Source organism: Odontomachus brunneus, unplaced genomic scaffold (genome assembly GCF_010583005.1).
Source record: "Odontomachus brunneus isolate Ranch 3 - 2012 unplaced genomic scaffold, Obru_v1 Obru_scaffold_086, whole genome shotgun sequence".
NCBI classification, from domain to species: domain Eukaryota; kingdom Metazoa; phylum Arthropoda; class Insecta; order Hymenoptera; family Formicidae; genus Odontomachus; species Odontomachus brunneus.
This window is the reverse complement of record NW_022639536.1, coordinates 727,502-746,109: the sequence shown is the minus strand read 5'-3', so window position 1 is coordinate 746,109 and position 18,608 is coordinate 727,502. Positions and strand designations below refer to the sequence as shown.

Sequence of the window (18,608 nt, the reverse complement as noted above, 5' to 3'; positions counted from 1 at the left end):
GCCAAGGTCAGGACAAGGTCAACTTTGCTTTTTTAAATAGAAATACATATTTTTTATTACGGAATTTTATTCTACGTAAAAAAGCAAATAACTTTTGCTTGAAAAAAATTTTTATACGCCCTATATTTTCTAAGATATTTACGTAAATATCTACAAAATTATTAGTTTCAATAATTTTTTACTTGAATTCTATTAACTTTACCGAAAAAATTAAGAGAAAAAAATTGCTTATTTTGTTTTCAAAGAGCTCTGAGAATTTTTTCAGAATTTTGTGTTAACTTTTTAGTACTTCAAGAAAATGCAAGAAAATGCAGTACTAAAAAATTAATATAAAATTCTGAAAAAATTTTCAGAGCTCTATGAGAACAAAATAAATAATTTTTATCTCTTGATATTTTTCGGTAAAGTTGATAGAATTCAAGTAAAAAATTATTGAAACCAATAATTTTGTAGATATTTACGTAAATATCTTAGAAAATAGAGGTCGTATAAAAAATTTTTTCAAACAAAAGTTATTTACTTTTTCACGTAGAATAAAATGCCTGCGTAGAATAAAATTATGTAATAAAAAATATGTATTTCTATCTAAAAAAGCAAATCTTGACCTTGTCCTGACCTTGGCGACGTCATCTTAGGTCAAATAACTGCGACTTAAATGCGACTTTTTAAGCCTTACAACTTTTATTCGAAACATTTTTCTCTAAAATGCTCCCCCGCCGAGTTTTCTTGCCGTTGCCGAACTTATGGGACACACTGTATATACATGTAGTTAGAAGTACTTTATCAGATAATATCATATTTATAATGAAATTGTTTCTAGATTTAAAATAAAAAATGTTTTTGTAACACGCATGAAAATGGAGTTAAAAAAAAATGGCGATATACTTATTGGAAGTTATATAACATGTTGTATATATGATAATATTTGATAATAAATAGTTCATTAATGCGTTTAATGATTGAATAATATTCATTTATTCAAAATATAATATTACAAAAGGGAAATATAATTAAATAAAAATCTTTGGCATTTCCATCTTTTTCATTTCTCATATATTTTACATATGTTATATTTTTAAACTAAACAAAATTAAACTTTAAAATAAACAAATTCACGTCACAATGAGAGGTTAGAATCAGGTTATATTAGTCATAGAGTATCGCATCTATTGCTATACTATAGATATGTCACTTTAAGACATTCTCATAAAATTTTTCAAGTTATACAGTAAAAAAGAGATGAAGATAAAAATATTCAAAAAATATTTTTACGAAAGTCAAATGCATATAGAAGAACTTAATATTGAATAAAAAGATAATTATCGCTATTTAGTCTACGTAATTCATCAATAAAAATCATAGAAATAAAACTTACGAATTTCTAAAACTCCATATTTGCTAATTTAGCATATAAAAGAACAAAAAATATATCATATGAATTTTTCATGACTTAATTGATAAAACAAATTACGTTTATATTAGTTTCGATAAAATACAATATTTAATATATAAGATATAGAGGTATGTCGTTTCAGTAGGCCCGTGTTGCTTTTGGTTACTTTCCTCTATTAATGCATTATTCGTTGGTATATTCAAACAGATTGCTGCAATTATTACATTCAGATAGATTCATCTCGTTTACACTTTTAAGACCAATCTCTTATTTATCATGATCTAATTTTGAGTTAAATATTTTGTGTATGTGGTATTGTTAAATATATATATATATATATATATATATATATATATATATATATACAGGGTGACACCGAACAAAGTGACCAAACTTGCGGTACCGTATTCTACTCTTTATGAGGATGAAAGAGGTCATATAAATATAGGTCCGGAAACTCGTCCTTTTCGAGATATAAATATTTTTTTGTTTATGATTGAGTATTGTAGGAATATTGTAAGAGAATTGTAGGAGTATTGGGGACATCTTAATAATTTAGTCTATGATAAAATATAAATAATACTATGATAAAATATAAATATAAATAATACTGTTGATAGTTTGGAAACACTCAAAAACTAAATTATTGCCGCATTTGATAAAATTCGGGATACACCAGGAATTTTTAACGTTTTCGACAGTTTCTGTAACGTCAATGTGAAGCGTGTATTGTTAGGAAAGAAATAATTTTTAACAAATTAAATTTCTTTAAGTAAGCTTTAAACATTCCTACAATACTTAATCATAAACAAAAAAGTATTTATATCTCGAAAAGTTTCCGGATCTATGTTTATATGATTTTTTCATCCTTAAGAAGAGTAGAATATATATATATATATATATATATATATATATATATATATATATATATATATATATCAGGATTTCAATATTTTTTTAGATTTGATATTATCCGGATATCGGAATATTCGAATAATATATAAACGTGCTTTAAAATCGAATTATTTGCAAATTCGGGTTTTCAAAAATACTCGAAAAATGGAAATATTTTCGAAGAATATTGAAACATCAAATACGGATCTGAATCTGCATCTAACTTTGAATTTAACATCGACTAAACAAAATCCCTCTCAAACATCGACAGACTTAGATCCCACTCGAAAATTTGATAATCAATAAATTATTTTTATTTATATTTATATTTTGTATATTTATATTTATATTTTTTTATTTTTATTTTTATTTTTAACTATAATTTAACGACCTCTGAAATGATTGTGCTTATTTATGTATTTGAATAATAATACTGTCCGACACTATTTAAAAATAGTTCTTTTCCCATTTAATAAATAAAGAAAACAATTTCTTCTTAATTCTACACTGTATAGAAAGTAAATGTTTTTGTACATGATATAATCGGAAAATATTAAATAAGAGTGCAATAATTTGAACAATTTCATATGTCCGTTTATTATAAAATGGACAGCAACAACATAGTTTATATTATGGACAACTGCATAAATAGAATTTCTAAGAAGCTATTTTATTTATTTTTTTATACATTTATATTATGTAAATACAAAAAGTATTTACTTTCTACACAATGTAGTATTAAAAAAAATTAAATTCCTTTTTCATTTATTACATGGGAGTAAAGTACTATTTTTAAATAATATTGGACAGTTTTATTATTTAAATGCATAAATACATAAAGAGGCACAATTGTCCCATGTCGTTATTTTGAGACAACTATATCTCTTAAACAAAAAATCGTATGGAAATCAGAGGAAACGCGTTTTAAAAAGCTTAAAGTTCATACATTCATATGGAATAAATAAAATTTAGAAAAAAGAATTTCTGTCATTGTTATATTATGAATTCCTTTAAAGTCAGCTTTTTTATCCCTTCATTTTCCTTAAAATTGTGACGCAACAGCAAAATTTAAACAAGGGATATTTAGCGGCAAGAAATATATCAGAAATGACTATTCACATAATTTTGTGAAAAAGCAAAAACATTTGTCGAATAGTGTAATTATTTCAGATAATTTTATTATTAAATTAATCTATCTTTTTATCTGTTTTGTTTTTTTTATTTCGAATCCAATCTCCAATCTTTATTTTAAATCCCTCGGATTTTGATTTTAAATCCGAATTTCTTCTTGTGATTTGAACTTGGATCCGAATAGTATAGTTTCTAATTTTTGGATTGTAACCAATCTTAGATACCTGGATAGTCAGATATTCAAATACTTGGGAGTGCTAGTTAAGAGTCGCAAAAATTGCTTTGGTAGCAAACAATACAAATAGATTACAAGTCGCGGCAAAAAAAAGAAAAGATTATGGCATCCTCATAACAAACGACAAACAACAAAAGATCGTAAATTTTCGGTTAAATACGCGAAATGCGACATACCTTGTGCAACAGGGGGTGCGACGCACCCCTCTATGGGCGAGAAGGGAAGCTGTATGGTGGTTGTTGGTGATGGCGTGCTCCTTCCACGACTCCAGCCCTCGAATCCTCTGGCAACGCTGCTTATGTACTTGTTGCACAAGGCCTTCTTTACCATGTAACACCGCGGCATCTTGACTACTGGTTGCTATCTTCCTGCCGGGATTAATAATATTGAAGTATTGGTGGGGATCGTTCGACGACCGTCGATCGAGAAAACAGACGTGGCCGATGACGACCAATAGAGGTTTGGCGAAGCAAGTATCTTGAGTCTTGAATATCGACCTTTCTCGAGACCAACTTAGAAGTCTGATTCGATCACGAGTGCGTTCCCGTAGCAAGAAACGCCAGTCCCTATCGTACGAATGTATGTACCTTTTACGGTTAATACAATCAGGATAGTGGATTTATTCTTCTGGTTTCCGCGGACGTCACCAGAAACACAACGTCAATCAATTACTCAATCGATGCCCCAGTGGTTCGCTTGTAAAACTTCTAATTCGGCAAAAGCCTGAGATGCAACATCCTCGTCATATATCAGTCTGTCAGCGACGTATCACTCTAATCAGGATTCCTTTTGCTCGATATTCTTCTCACCTGCAGTGAGCGGAAGCAAGGACGATTCTCTTTGAGGTAGGATAAAGCGCTCGGTTCGATTCTATTCCGGCGATACCGCTATTAATTCTAAACGTCGTTGCACGCGATTTCTTGAGAGCGTTCCGCGTGTATGTTAAACGTATATATATTTTTTTATAATTATATATAGGACTAAATGAGCGGGTACAAGAGCTGCGATTGTGTAATGAGGAGTGTGCATGTATACATTCGTATTAAAATATTTCTCAGGTTGAAGTGAGTTGAATGACTATCGCGCCGATTGATACTGTGTCGAGCCTAAATAGTGGAATGTACACCACAGGCTCCGCAGGGAATTTTTGTAAGTGCGATCAGGACAATTATACAGATACAAAATTTAGAGTCGACGGGAAGAATATATGTGTGCGTGTTTGTGTGTTGGTGTATTGGTGTGTTAGTGTATGTGTGTGTTTGTGTGTATGTGTGTGTGCGCGCGCACGTGTGAATATGAGTGTACACACGATTTGCCTTTGCTTTGTTCCTCGATTACCTTGTTTGTAGTATTGCTTTCGTTGTATTCACGGGTGGAAGAAAATTTACATGATCTCCGGCTCCGCTATTCTTACGCTCATAGTCGAATGCGAGACGTTGTCCTTCGCGGAAACATGCGCACGTCTACGCGTGTCTACGCGTGCTGTTACATTCTAGCCATACGGCTTGTCCGTCTTCCCCTCTCTTTGTCTCTCTGTCACTCTTCACCACTGCAATAACTGGCCGTTACCACCGGCGATGCATATGTTGGTGAGGCCGATGCGTGAATCCACTTCGAAGCTGGATTCCGTCGCGTTAGGTCAACGAGGAAATCGATGTATTCACTCGCCCAGTTGTTGCAAACGACAATGTTTCATTCCGTTAGTTGCCAATGACGTCGTTGTCACGAGACATATGCATTGGGGCGATATCCTCATCATGACGTTAATATTAGATTCTCTGTTGACGAGTGTCGGATGTCTTTTGCGAGGTAACTGAGGTAGCGTGTGGATTCCTCTATAGTTCGTAGTGAAAACAACTCCGATGGCGTTACAAATCTTAATTCTCGATCGCTGATTGAAATTGAAATATGGTAAAAAAGCGATTTCCAGCCATTCAGGTCAATGAACTCGGACCTCTTACTCTATCAAATGCAAGTTCGAGCCAATAGTTCGTCGCTTAGTAGTTACTTCCTTTACAATTCCATAAAACGTAACAACTTTAAGTTTAAATTCGTGAATAGTGGAGTTTCTATAAGTTGGTCCTCTGAATTACTCAGCGCACGCCATTAGTTTCTTTGAGTCGAGTAAGAATCGAACGTTCCACTCTGAGGATGAAAGAGTTTTTCTAACGTGTTTGCCTCCCTCAATACGTTTGCTCCTACCTCGTAGAAAGCGGAAAATCTCGCGACACGGATTGAGAGAGAGAGAGAGAGAGAGAGAGAGAGAGAGAGAGAGAGAGAGAATCACAGTTCCTTTGCTAAATACGACTCGAGAAATTCCAACTTAAGTAACATCATGTTAAGTCGATCTCTTTTCTTCTTCCAAAGCTGTACAACAAATAAACTTGTGCTTAATTGACGTCAAATTCTCCTCTCTTTCCTTCTCTTTTTTCTTTTGCTTTCCTGAAAGTCGCTGAATTCGTATACGTCAGCAATAGTCAATAAGTCGACATCGTCAAAACTCCCTCTTCGATTTTCAATTCCACCTTGCCAGTATTCGTCGTTTCTGTGTTCGGAATACAATTTGGTCAAGAAGCGTCGCAGCGCCGTTCCGATATTCGCTGAGGATCTTCCGTGAGCGCTACCGACCCTCGTTCTTTTTTTTCGAAAACAAGCTTTTCTTTGAGGTGGAGGTGGTGGGCGGGTGAGCCTTCGCAGGGACGAGCAACAAGTTGGACAACAGGTCCGCGATGTTGTGTATCTGTGTGCGCCGGTGTGCGACCGAGCGCCGCCGCCGCCTTACGTGTGTGGTCGATAGCTCCCTCTAGTCCTCTCCGCGACCCCGGAAATTCCGCGCGCACTCGTCGCACCCCCGCACACTTTTGCTGCCACCCCGTCGGTGCACACACGCAGTCGAAAGCGACTTGGCTGGTGAGCGCGCGTCAAGCTATATCGTACTACTTCCCCTATCGTTCTTCGTCACGGAAAGCGCTGCTGGTGTCGTCACAGTCTCACTCCGAAATCGTTGCAACGACGATGCACGACGTCCCGGCAGTATCTCCTCGTTTCCGGAATCCTCGGCCGGTGTATATGCGTCTATCACCTCGGACAACGGTATCGTTGGTACTTTGGAGGTCGAGCACGTAGACTACCGGTATAGTGGAACTCTCGTTCGACGGACGGATATACACGAGGCGTAACCACGACAACGAACACGGCGACGGCGACGGTGGCGGTGGTGGTTACGACGGTGACGTGGAACGAGAGCAAACGATCGAGGACGACGACGACAATGACGACGATGGCGACAATGACGACGATGACGACGACGACGACGACGACGACGACGACGATGACGACGACGACGATAACGATGATAACGACGACGACGACAGCGATGGCAACGGCGACAGTGACGATAACGATGAGGACCACAACGAGGACGATGGGATCCCGGGCACTGGCAACGGCGGACGCGGGCGCCGACGAGAGTTCTGCGAAGATCGAAGACGAAGATGTACCACCTGTGGGCGCAGAAGCAACAATTGTCCGCCGTGTATCGCGGTGGAGGGTAGCCCGACTACATGGCTCGTACCGGGTGTGGCTGGGGTGCAACTGCCAATGCAGCGTCGCCGACGAGCGTCGCCCCGCGTCCCGGGCGCCTGCGTCCTTACCACCGCGCCGTGTGCAGCGCTTTCTCCCCGCTTGCACCCCCCGTAACTTGCGACCCCTTCTTTTCCCTTCCCGTCCTTCCTCACCTCTCAGCTCCGCTGCTCTGCCGGCCGCGGCGCGTCCTCCCGCGCCTCGCGTTCTCGCTCCCCCTGTTCTTACGCGCGCCACCCTTCTCTCCCTTGATAGACGGGGTGGCAGGGAGTTACACCGAGGGGTTACCGAGGGAGGTAGGCCGACGGGGAGGTGAATCGGCAGAGAAACCCCTCGCGACGCCGATGTGGCTCTCGCCCATCGATTTTGTACGAGTTCGGGGCCAGACCAACACCTGTTACCGCTGTGGGTGGATGGGAAGGAAGGGCGGAAGAGCGTGCAACTGAGTGAGACGGAGAAAGAGAGAGGGGAATGAGTTCTCGCCCGGCGGCGGGAGGGAGCGAGAGCGCGATAGAGAGAGAGAGAGAACACGCCGGCCGCTAGATACCGACGAGGAAACACCGACGCCAATCGATAGCGTCGACCTCGGCATCCTGCCGCGTCCGCCGGCGAGGGTTTGCGATAGCGCGCCATCCAACGCGCGCTCTTCCCTCTTTCTCCTTTCCCCTTTTCCCTCTCTCGTCGTGTCTCGCTCCCGTGATGTATCTCTCCGTCACGCTCCGGTCGACGTTCATCCCTCTTCTCATCCTCGCGCTATCCGCGCCACGAGTTTAGTCTATCTTCTTTTGTCGGTGTCTTTCTCGTTGTCGGTCAGGTTGATTGGCTTGTTTTTCTATTTTGTTCGCTTCTTTTCAAGTATTGTTTATTGGATTTTTATTTATTGCTTACGATGTGTGCGAAAAGCGGATTCTCTCCCCCTCGCTTTCTTCCCCGTTCTTTCTCTCTGTCTTTTCTTCCAACCGAGTCCCAGAGTTTCAACGCTACAAGTTGGACCGAGATGGCTCCAACGGAATTAACGGGGATTATTTTCTTAGAAGTTATCCCCACACTACGACGCTTGAACTTTCAGAACAGCGACTCTTGCGACGTACTCGAGTCGAAACGGGCTTGGCTGCACATGTATCCTCTTTAGTCCTGCTGTCTAGTCGGCTGAATATTTTTCCAAGTCTATAATCTAACTATCCTTTTACTTTAAGTGTGTAAAACCATATGTTCAGTACGCTGAACTACTGATCAATGTGGAAAATTTGTCTTAATATTTTTTAAGTCTAACACAGTTGGCTACATTGCAAAATATAAAAAAAAATTTCTGAATAAAATATTTTTGTATCCTAGTTATCATAGATGTGAAATTAAAAGAACCTAATATTTTCATAAAATTTTGAAATAGTTTGCTTTAGGACTGAAAAAGAGAGAGAGACAGAGAGAGAGAGAGAGAGAGAGAGAGAGAGAGAGAGAGAGAGAGAGAGGCAGGGAAGGAGGATACAAAGACCTATGGAATATTATATTATACTATACAATTACTATACTATTATTATACTTTATATACTATTATTATATTATTATTATACTTTTTCTATACTATTACTATACTATTATTATACTTTATTTTTTCACTGAATCACTGTTCCATTATCTCTATTACATTAGTTACATCTCTAACTTACATTGGTATCTGGTTGTGTTGACAATTATCGGAAACACTTTCTCCATAATTTAGCAGCAATTTCTCTTTCCGGATATCTCCGATAAGATTTCTTTATCGCAAAACGAGTGTTGTTTGTCGAGGACGTAATGTTCTCCGCGCTCTCTCCTGCTCCTACTCTCATCTTATCGTCCTGCCTGCAGTTTCTTCCTTGCACATGCGTGCTGTTGCGGCGTAAGCATAGGTGATACGGATAAATTCGCAACGCGTTCTGTGAATTTACGGAGGACGTTACTAATCGCCCCAGAATACGAGATTGCGCGAGAGATCGTGACAGCGACGTAGTAATTAATGAGATCAGATACGACTCTTGACGACTTCTGTCTTAATCTACGCGGCATAGCTGACGATTATATAAAGTTTAAAGATACATATAAGAGGTAAGAATAGTCGGATTACAATAATCATGTCTAGAATAAAATTATGTGGCAAGTTTCTTGCATCGTTAATCTATAATCGTGAGGATAAAGAGAATAACAAATCTCTTGAATATCCTAAAATTCGCATATATCGCAAAAAACTTATCGCGAATGTACGCTTTCTAAGCAAAAAATGTCGCAACCGTTCTTAACATCGGCTATATACAATTTTCCAATTAAAAGATACGTGAAACATGCATGAAATAGAGGTAGCATTATCCCCATAAATGCAATTGCATGTGATAAGTAGATAGGTGGGTGCCAACAACGCTATTCACCGAAGGGTGGTTACGATGGTTCATGGTATAACCGACTGCTCGCACTAGCTCGTTGTCGTAGTGTCTGACGGCGTCGTCAAGGCATAACTAACATTTGTCGTAATGACCGTTTGGTCAACGAGTGCCACTCAACTTGGCCCCAGCGGGCAACCAAAGGGAAGAGAGAAACGGAGGGAAATGGAATAAGAGAGAGGGAGAGAGAGACACAGAGAGGGGGGTGGAACTCCGAGCCGGTTATCCACCCCCGCCGCCATCGTATAACGACGCGTCGCGAGTCAGAGGTTGCCGAGCAACGGCTGATGGTCGGCGAAGCGATGTGTTCGAGTCGTATGGAGAGCAACCCAAACGAATAATAACGAAACAGACAGCCAATCCTGAATTTAGGACCACAGGTCCGTGAGGAGAGAACATCGTTTGATTGAGGGTGATATAAAACTGTCTTTACTTTAAACGAAACTATTTGATCATTCATTGAGTTTACAAGTTTTTAATATTAATTTAATACTTGGTTTTAAATTTTTTAAACCAAAAAAATGTTCGTATTTTCTTTTTGTTTTATCTTCTTGAATTCTGAAGATAAGAAAATCTTACTTGAAAATAATGTTTCTTCGTAAGATAATAAAATAAAGGTATATTTTTATAATAAAAATTTACAGGAAAAGAACGATGTGACGATAAGTGGATACAGAATACCATTTCGCTCAAGATCGGCCCTGCGGAGCGTACGGACTCTTGGAAAAAGCCTGGATGCGCTTGTACAATAATGTACGATACATTCCAATTTCACTCGAGTGGTTACCATTTTGTTAAGGGGAGTTCCATTAAGCAAGGGACGATTTCGGGCCGTCGTTTCGAGTGTAGCGAAATGACACGTACGTAAATATATAATGTATCGTCTCACACGCGTGCGCGCACACGGTACGGATTATACAGGCTGTTTCATTCTCATCTATACAAGTGTTATCATTGGAAACACCGAAAAACGCTGAGAAACGCTGAGAAGGGTAAAAGTCGAATACGTCACACCACTTGAGTGGTATGGATTTCATTCCCACGAAGAAAATAGAATGCTTTCCTTGCTAAGATTACGTTGTCCCAAGTTGCGCCGTAACAGCTGATGAAACGAAAACGCCGATAACCCATTAATCTCATTAGCTCCATTTAACGCGAAATTTGATTTGAATTAATATGTCCGATGTTGTTATGTTTTATTAACGGTCCGAGAAACAACATATTTTTGCTATCTTCAAAGCGGCAATCATTTGTGTTTTCTTCAATTGTTCTCTTTTTAGGATGTTTGAAAAAATCCCTCAAAATTAATAAAAGTTTCTTTATCCTTCTAGTTGGGGACTATATATATTTTTTTGCGAAAAATAAATTATTACATGTTTTATTTTTATTTATTTCTAAGCAGAAATGCTTACAGAAACGAGCACTTCTTTGAAGACAAAACTGACCCTGGTTGCCATTCTGAATGTTAATATAAATATGACTGACGATGCAGACCTGTTACTTAACATAGTTCCTTTTTTCTATGTTTATTTTAATGTAACCGACGAGATGTAAATGAGGTGTAAATGACATATGAATATTGTAGCAATAGCAATTAACGAATAAGTAATAGATGACGTTAATAATAACGTTTGTGTGTGTGTGTGTGTGTGTGCACAGAACTTACAAACCCGTTTCTTTCCCGAATTCTTGTTCCTTTTGTATTCATCTCTTTTCCCCCAAAACTCTCTTCTGGATAGCGCCGAGTATCTCAGGGATGATTCACCTTGGACCTGTAAATTACGTTAGATAATGGTTCACCGTGAAACTTAGGATTTTAAAGTCAAGCTCTGTAAAATTTAAAACTTCGTTTAAAATATGATAATACCAGACACGGCGACTACCGTGGTCGACGAGTCAAAAAACTGGCTGCTTTGAATTAACATTTTTCTTCGTACTTTTTGATATACGTTCAGTTATAAAGAAAATACTTATTTGATGTTTTAACACAAAATCATCAGAATTTACGCATATTGCTGTTTAACGATTCGCGAAGATTGTTCGTGGATGTTCATCGAAAATTCAAATTTCAAAACGCTCGATAAATACGTTTGAAGAAGCAATGTAACCGTTAGCAAGTTCAGAGGGCTTCCAAGGAAACTCTCTCTCTCTCTTCGTCCTGAATGTAATTATTCATTCACCATTTACCTCAGATGAGAAAAGATACCAAAATATCCTGAGCTTTCCGCCCTATAAAATTCGCGATTATGCGACCGGTTCACAAATTATAGCGGTAAGTCGCTGGAAATATTACGGTGAATTAATGACATTAAAAGTTAAAGTTACCCGCGATTAATAACATTGTCATTCCTGAAACACTACAATATCATATATAGTATATTATAAAAATGAAATTTCATAGTGATAAATATGAATATACAGGATGTGTGTGTGTACCTCACATTTTAATTTAGATATCATAATATCTTGAAGACAATACATTTTCAAAAAAAATTTCCAACAGAATTTGTAGGGTATTGGAACGGAAAAAAATAGTAATAATTTTTTTTATCTTAATCTAAATTAAAATAATCTACAAAATATATCTTTATTACAATCAACTTTAATTTATTTAATAAAATTATGTAGTTTTTAAATATAAAAATCAATTCTTCTAGTTACATTCTGCGTACAAAAGTACTGAGACAAAATGATCGAAAACTTTTCCGAGATATTTAACATTTTATCTTTATTTTTCACAATATAAGATATAAAATATCTCGTAAATTATTCACTTTTCGATCACTTAATTCGAATACTATTGTATGTAAAATGAAGAAAAAAAATCGATCAGTGATACTAATCTTTATACATACTAGGATAAATAAATAAATAAATCTGCAAAATGCATAATTTCGTTTAAAGTTTTGTATGTTTTTTTACAACAATCGATTTTATCTATCTTGTTCTGCGTACAAAAGTATTAGAATGAGATTATTGAAAAACGTATATTTTAAAAGATATTTCATATTTTATGCTACAAAATATTGAGATAAAATATAAAAAAGTATTCACTTTTTGATGATTTTGTTTCAATATTTTTGTACGCAGAATGACAAGAGGAATTTACTTGTTTAAAAAACTTACTATGTTTAAAAAATTATATAATTTCATTTAAAAAATTAAAGTTGACCTTAATAAGGTTTTTAAAGTCATGCTAAAATAAAAAATATTACTATTTTTTCCCCCTCGATATTCTATCTTTTATTGGAAACATTTTTTTTAATTCATTTCGAATTATTGTCTAAGCTAAAATTAGATACCCTGTATAACACAAGAAAAAGAGCGAGAGAGGAGAGAGAGATGCACACAACATAAAAATAACTTCTTTAATGAAAATTATTTTCATTATGAACCACATTTTAAAATATACAAAATGTACATATACGCATATATGAAATTATATATCATGATATATGTACACATATCATGTGAGTATGTGTGTGCGTGCATGCGTGTATGTATGTATTCGCAAATCTATGTGAGTCAACGAAGTTTCAAAGGTCCTTGATATCCACGTCAGCTACCTTGAATTGTGACGTCAGAGGCGTTAAAATACACGCGAACGATTCTACCAACTTACGTCCACATAAATGTCCTTATCTATATTTCTCTTGCCTTAGCACGTAACCCACTTACTTCGAGAGTGGCGTAAATCAAATTTGGAATATGGTATTGTTTCAACTGAAATATGAATAATAATCAAAAAAAATTTCACAGTGATACGAATAAGTTAAGTTTATAAAATTATGTGAAATCAATTTCAAATATGATTTTACACATCTACCAATTGGATCGTACAAATGATCGCTTTATTTCTTACTTTAGTATTTATGAATTAATAGCTCTTCCGCGCAACCAAACATTTCGATCTACGGTACCAGTAAAAAATTTTAGATCACTGATAATCATTTTTATCAAACTTTTATAATCTCAAACTTTTTACCGGTACTGTATGTCGCCTCTTTTTGGTAATAGACAATTTATACTTCAAAAAGAAGAAAAAGAAAAAATAAAAACGTCGCGATGATATACCGCATCCGCGTATCTCGATTCGATAAGTATTTTGCATGTCTACATACCTGTTCTTCTAAATCCGTCCGATCGCTTATCTCTCCACTATCGCATGACATTTTCCTCCGTTACCGCTATATCTCATGGTCCGGCCCTCTCTTTTCCTTACGCATAAATTTATATCATCCGACACAAAGACCTGACCTCCTTCGACGGTACAAAGTGCGCGGGGCGTCGCATTATCGTCGGAGCTCTCGAGGACGGGGAATGATTCACCCCAGAATTGCGGAAGGGTGCTCGAAAGAGGGATGGTCGAAGCGACGTTGCCAGAAACTCTTCGTGATATAAAGATTCTTTAGCGTGGAATTCGACGCCATAGAATTTCGTCCCATTTTTATCCCAAAATTACAACAATCATTTGCGCAGTATTAATCGGTCACATATGATTAAAAATTTATATATGTAACATCAATCGGTATTGCCGAGTAATCAGTATATAGTATTATTCGGACATTCGGTTTTGTCACACTGCGCGACGCGCCTCGTCCTTTACGCAGTAAATTACGAGCGAATCGAGAAATTAACTTGAAAAATATAACAGCGGAATACATATGCGTAACATGCAGCGAGATCTCAATCTCGGCTCCCGCGTTCGGACCACGTTCGTAAATCGTAAATCTATCGAGTATATGTCGCGATAAAGTGTTACAGATACGCGTCGGTGTAGCGAGCTTGTTGTATTGTTTTAGACTCCTATAACAGTTGGTATATATGTCCATACACAGAAAGGTGGTACATAGACGTACGTGTGCGCGCATTCATATGCTACGCAATGTGCATGCGCACACTGTACATACACCCGTGCGCGCACACGTAAACGCACGCGTCAACACACAACACACTAGGTAGTGATGATATGCGAATATGTTATAGAGTAGCGTTTCCATCAGTCTATTAAGGCTCCATACTTTCGATGGCATCGCGAATTACAATGTTAGAGGCAAAGGAATTATCGAACACAACACATGCGAGTAATTCCTATTTCTCGTGTCCGCATCCATAAGAAAAAGTCCTTCTTCTTTTTCCTCCTTTTCTTTCAGAAAAATAGAATCGTTCCGTTTTGATAAAGCAATCTTTTGTAACAAATTGGAATATCCATCGCATAATAACTTATTTCTCTTTGGATATATCGTAACTCGAGTTTCTTCACTATCCTTTTAGTGGAATGAGGGTTTCGCTGTGGTTCACAAAAGTCCACGCATCCTGGATTCCCCTCTTGTCATCCTTGATTTTCACGACGCAAGGAGAAGCCATTAATACATGCCGATCGATAATACCAGACATTATCGCGGTATCGACCCGGCGATGGACGTTCCTTACCGTTCGGGAATACGAACGTGAGCCACCAGAAACAGCGTTCTCGAAGGGCGGAATAACAAAGACAAGTTAATACTTCAAACAGCCGCATTTTTCACGACGACGCGGCGGAAGGGCCGCGCGTTCCATTTCTATAGATAAGTAGATTACGCGATGACGCAATGCAGTGGCAAACTCAGTAAGATAAATAATGCATAATGAAGCAAAAAGTAGAAGCGGAGGGTTTGCTCTCTCCAAGATTTCCAAGAGAAGAGACGTCATATTTAATGCAATACTTCGAGAGAGGAAATATTGTCCTTCAAAAGCTTCGCCTCCGTTCTCTCGTTCGCTTATTATTCGGAAACTATTGACATCTCGATGCTTCTATCGAGGAAAATCAATCGGTCGCTAAATTAATTTTGTCGCACGGTTAGCCACGTCGCCTTTCGCTTCTTAAGAAAGTCGCTCGTGGAAACATTAATAAGATATCACGATGTCTTAAAAGAGAGAGCACACACATACATATAATTAAACGCAGCCGAATATCATGTTATGTAAAATACTTAATAGTTACTGGTGTAGTGATTATGAGATATAAAACCAAAATAGAATTAATTACTATCTTGACAAATCTCTGATAGAAATTTAGAACGAAAATTAAAAAGGTCTTACAGTTTAGAAAAACTAACAGTCTGTATCTACTTCTATCAAAACTCATAAAGACAGGTCCACTTAGGTCCTATATAGAGTTATATTATTCTTATAAATATGAGTAATGTAAGTCCTATTCTGGTATGCCTAACTAGACTCTGACGAGTTAAGGTCCTATTTTGATACATTGGTAAATGTCCAGCAATATTAAGGGGATGCTGAAGCTGAAAACTTTACCGACAGAACACTGACATTTTTCTGCAAAGTTTACGTCGTATTGGTTGCACAGAATTACAAATGTTTTTACGCAATGAAAAGTACGTGTAAAGATAAATAGGAGCATTGTTGATATATGACGAAAACAAACTACAAATTTTTAATGTAAAATCTCAAGCTGTCAATTAGCGTAATATTTGCTTAATCCAAAAGTTCCGCAGCTTGTATACATTGAAAGTGTGGATGCTCCAAATAGAAAAATTTTGAAAAACATTGATCTACCTTCGCATCTGCATTTGGAAGCTTAAACATATTGAAAAAGTTTGCAGAAAGATTTCCACACATATATAGTTAGGTTTTCCGTTGAATATGGTAAAACAAAGCAACACACATTCATGTAAGTTCTGTATATACCAGAAATACAAAAAAGATAGCGTGATTAGTAATGATCATCTCTGCATTATCGACATTGTTCGAGTTCGTCATCGACTCCAGCATTCTCTTAAAATTGCGTTTTTTGTAATATAATTAAAACAAAAACAAGTAAAAAATATATGTATATATATATATATATATATAAATTTTAAGATTTTTTATAGAAAAATAAAAAGTGTTAGTAAAAACTGTTGACATTTTTTTTTTAAGACAATTTAAAAGTTTAAAAATTTTATGAAAGAGTTACAATTTCGTTAGAAAGTTCTTCATGTTTATAAATATATATCAATAATTCTAAATATCAACAAGCTTTGTTTATTACACAGTTGACTTCTAGCAATGAAAGTGAGTGATAACTGCATGTCATGTTACTTTTCGATAAGCATTAAATATTTTAAGTAATTTAAGTGTTTTGATAATTATACAAATTACTGGTGCCATGTCCGATAACTCTTCACATATGTTATCAATAATATGGGCCTGAGTAACCTCCAAAAGGTTCTAGTCTACACTCGTTTACTAAAAAGTTATTATTAAAAGAAGTTTTATGAAGGGAACGTAATTTTTACACACAGTGTACATTAAAATATAGTAAACAATACACATATATGCGTGAGAAGAGGAGGGGGCATTACTTGCATATATATATATATATATATATATATATATATATATATATATATATATATATATTTGTATATAGTGTTTACTTTTAATATAATTTAATGTAAATTTGTATATATGTATATGTACAACTACGTGTACTAAAATGTAACTATGTGTATGTAACTATGTGTACTAAAATAATCTGTCTAAAAAATTTCATGCCGCTTTATACTTTAAAATATAGGTAACTCAGGATACTATACAGCATAACATATATTAAAATCAAAATCATTCGTAAGGCGTTAACTTTTCTGAATAATTGCTTTTTTATGTCATTGCAGGTTATCGCCATTTGACTATAAATCATAGTCAAAATTTCGTAGATCTATCGGCTCATACATAAAATATCGAGCGAACTTGACATGATATGCGTTCTCAGTTATTACAGTATAGTCGGAAAGAAGAGCATATGTCCAGATATGTATAGCTGAGTTTCTATTTCGAAGCATGTTTCCTAATCATTGTGAACGTGTCTATAAATTTTCTCATTCTTGTTAACGTTTTATTTCGATTTTATTACTAATATAGATGACGATATAAAAGTATAAAGAAAAAAGTTCAAACATAAAACTTTATTATACATTTTTGGAGTTTTTTCTATGTATCTCCTTCAAAAGTTGATTGAAAATATCTGTTTTATTACACTTTGTAGCGCAAAAATGTTATGTATAGGAGTGACTTCTTATTCCTTGTCTAAAACATACATTTTCTAACCCAAAATAAATTAAGTGAAAAATCTTATGCTTATCGCTCCTTAAAATGTATATACTTTCATGATTTATATTTTGTTAATTAAATAAACTACAAAAATAGCGCCATTGTTGGTTAAATAGTATTTCCGAACATTTATCACAATTTTTATTACAATGTTTATTACAATTTTTCTTATTGTACATAATGCTCTTTTTCTCTCTCCTCTCTCTCCTCTCTCCCTCTCTCCCCCCCTCTCTCTCTATTACTATTTCCATATATAAAACTATTATTATTATTAATACCGAACATCTTTTTCTCTATTTTTTTAACTAATTTACTTATTTATATTTTTTTATTCAAAATCACAAAAAATTGTTTAATATTAAAGTTCATACTTACCTTAACTATTTAAAATATCTTAACTATTTAAATAACACTCATCAAAATAGTTACTTAATAATTACCAATCATTAACTATTAACGGATAATCGTTTCTTCACTAAAACCATTTTTGATATTGACTAACTTTTCCCTGAACAAGTCTCATTAATACAATTCTCATCTAGGACATCCCATCCGTCAGCATCAATTCATAACCTATCCACGAAATTCCATTTAAGATTTGCTTATTTTGGCTATATCTGAGTCCTACGAAGGCATGCCTATTTTAGGGCATCCGCGTCAGCATTAATTCTATTTATGAAATTTTATTTAGAATTTGTCTTTCTTGGCCTATCTGTGTCTTATGAAGATATAATTATTTTAGGACAATCCTAAGACCACTACTTGATACCCGCAACGATTAATTGTTATCCAGTATAAGACCATATAAAAATAAGAGAAAGATCCGTCAAAGCATGGAGCCTCAATAACTCACAAGGGGAACCCG

The 18,608-nt window shown here is 36.0% G+C and overlaps 2 protein-coding genes across 5 annotated transcripts in view; both read right to left on the bottom strand.

The window, feature by feature from the left end:
• Window positions 1-6,978, bottom strand: part of LOC116847953 (zinc finger and SCAN domain-containing protein 21-like) — a 101,528-nt gene extending 94,550 nt beyond the window's left edge. The window contains exons 1-2 of one of the 3 annotated variants that reach the window (XM_032823585.1): window positions 4,992-6,978; window positions 3,830-4,021 (exon numbers count right to left, since the gene is read on the bottom strand). In XM_032823585.1, coding sequence (XP_032679476.1) covers window positions 3,830-3,998 — 169 coding nt within the window. In that variant the 5' untranslated portion in view covers window positions 3,999-4,021; window positions 4,992-6,978. Of the gene's footprint in view, window positions 1-3,829 lie in introns of all 3 variants that reach the window. The other 2 variants (XM_032823584.1, XM_032823583.1) reach the window with 2 other exon arrangements.
• A 1,835-nt stretch (window positions 6,979-8,813) lies between these two features.
• The window catches only part of LOC116847954, a 31,918-nt gene continuing 22,123 nt past the window's right edge, over window positions 8,814-18,608 (bottom strand). The window contains exons 3-4 of one of the 2 annotated variants that reach the window (XR_004378861.1): window positions 11,320-11,421; window positions 8,814-10,751 (exon numbers count right to left, since the gene is read on the bottom strand). Coding sequence is in view for 1 of the 2 variants with exons in the window: in XM_032823590.1 (XP_032679481.1) it covers window positions 11,400-11,421 (22 nt within the window). In the remaining variant the exon portion in view is untranslated. Of the gene's footprint in view, window positions 11,422-18,608 lie in introns of both variants that reach the window. The other variant, XM_032823590.1, reaches the window with a different exon arrangement.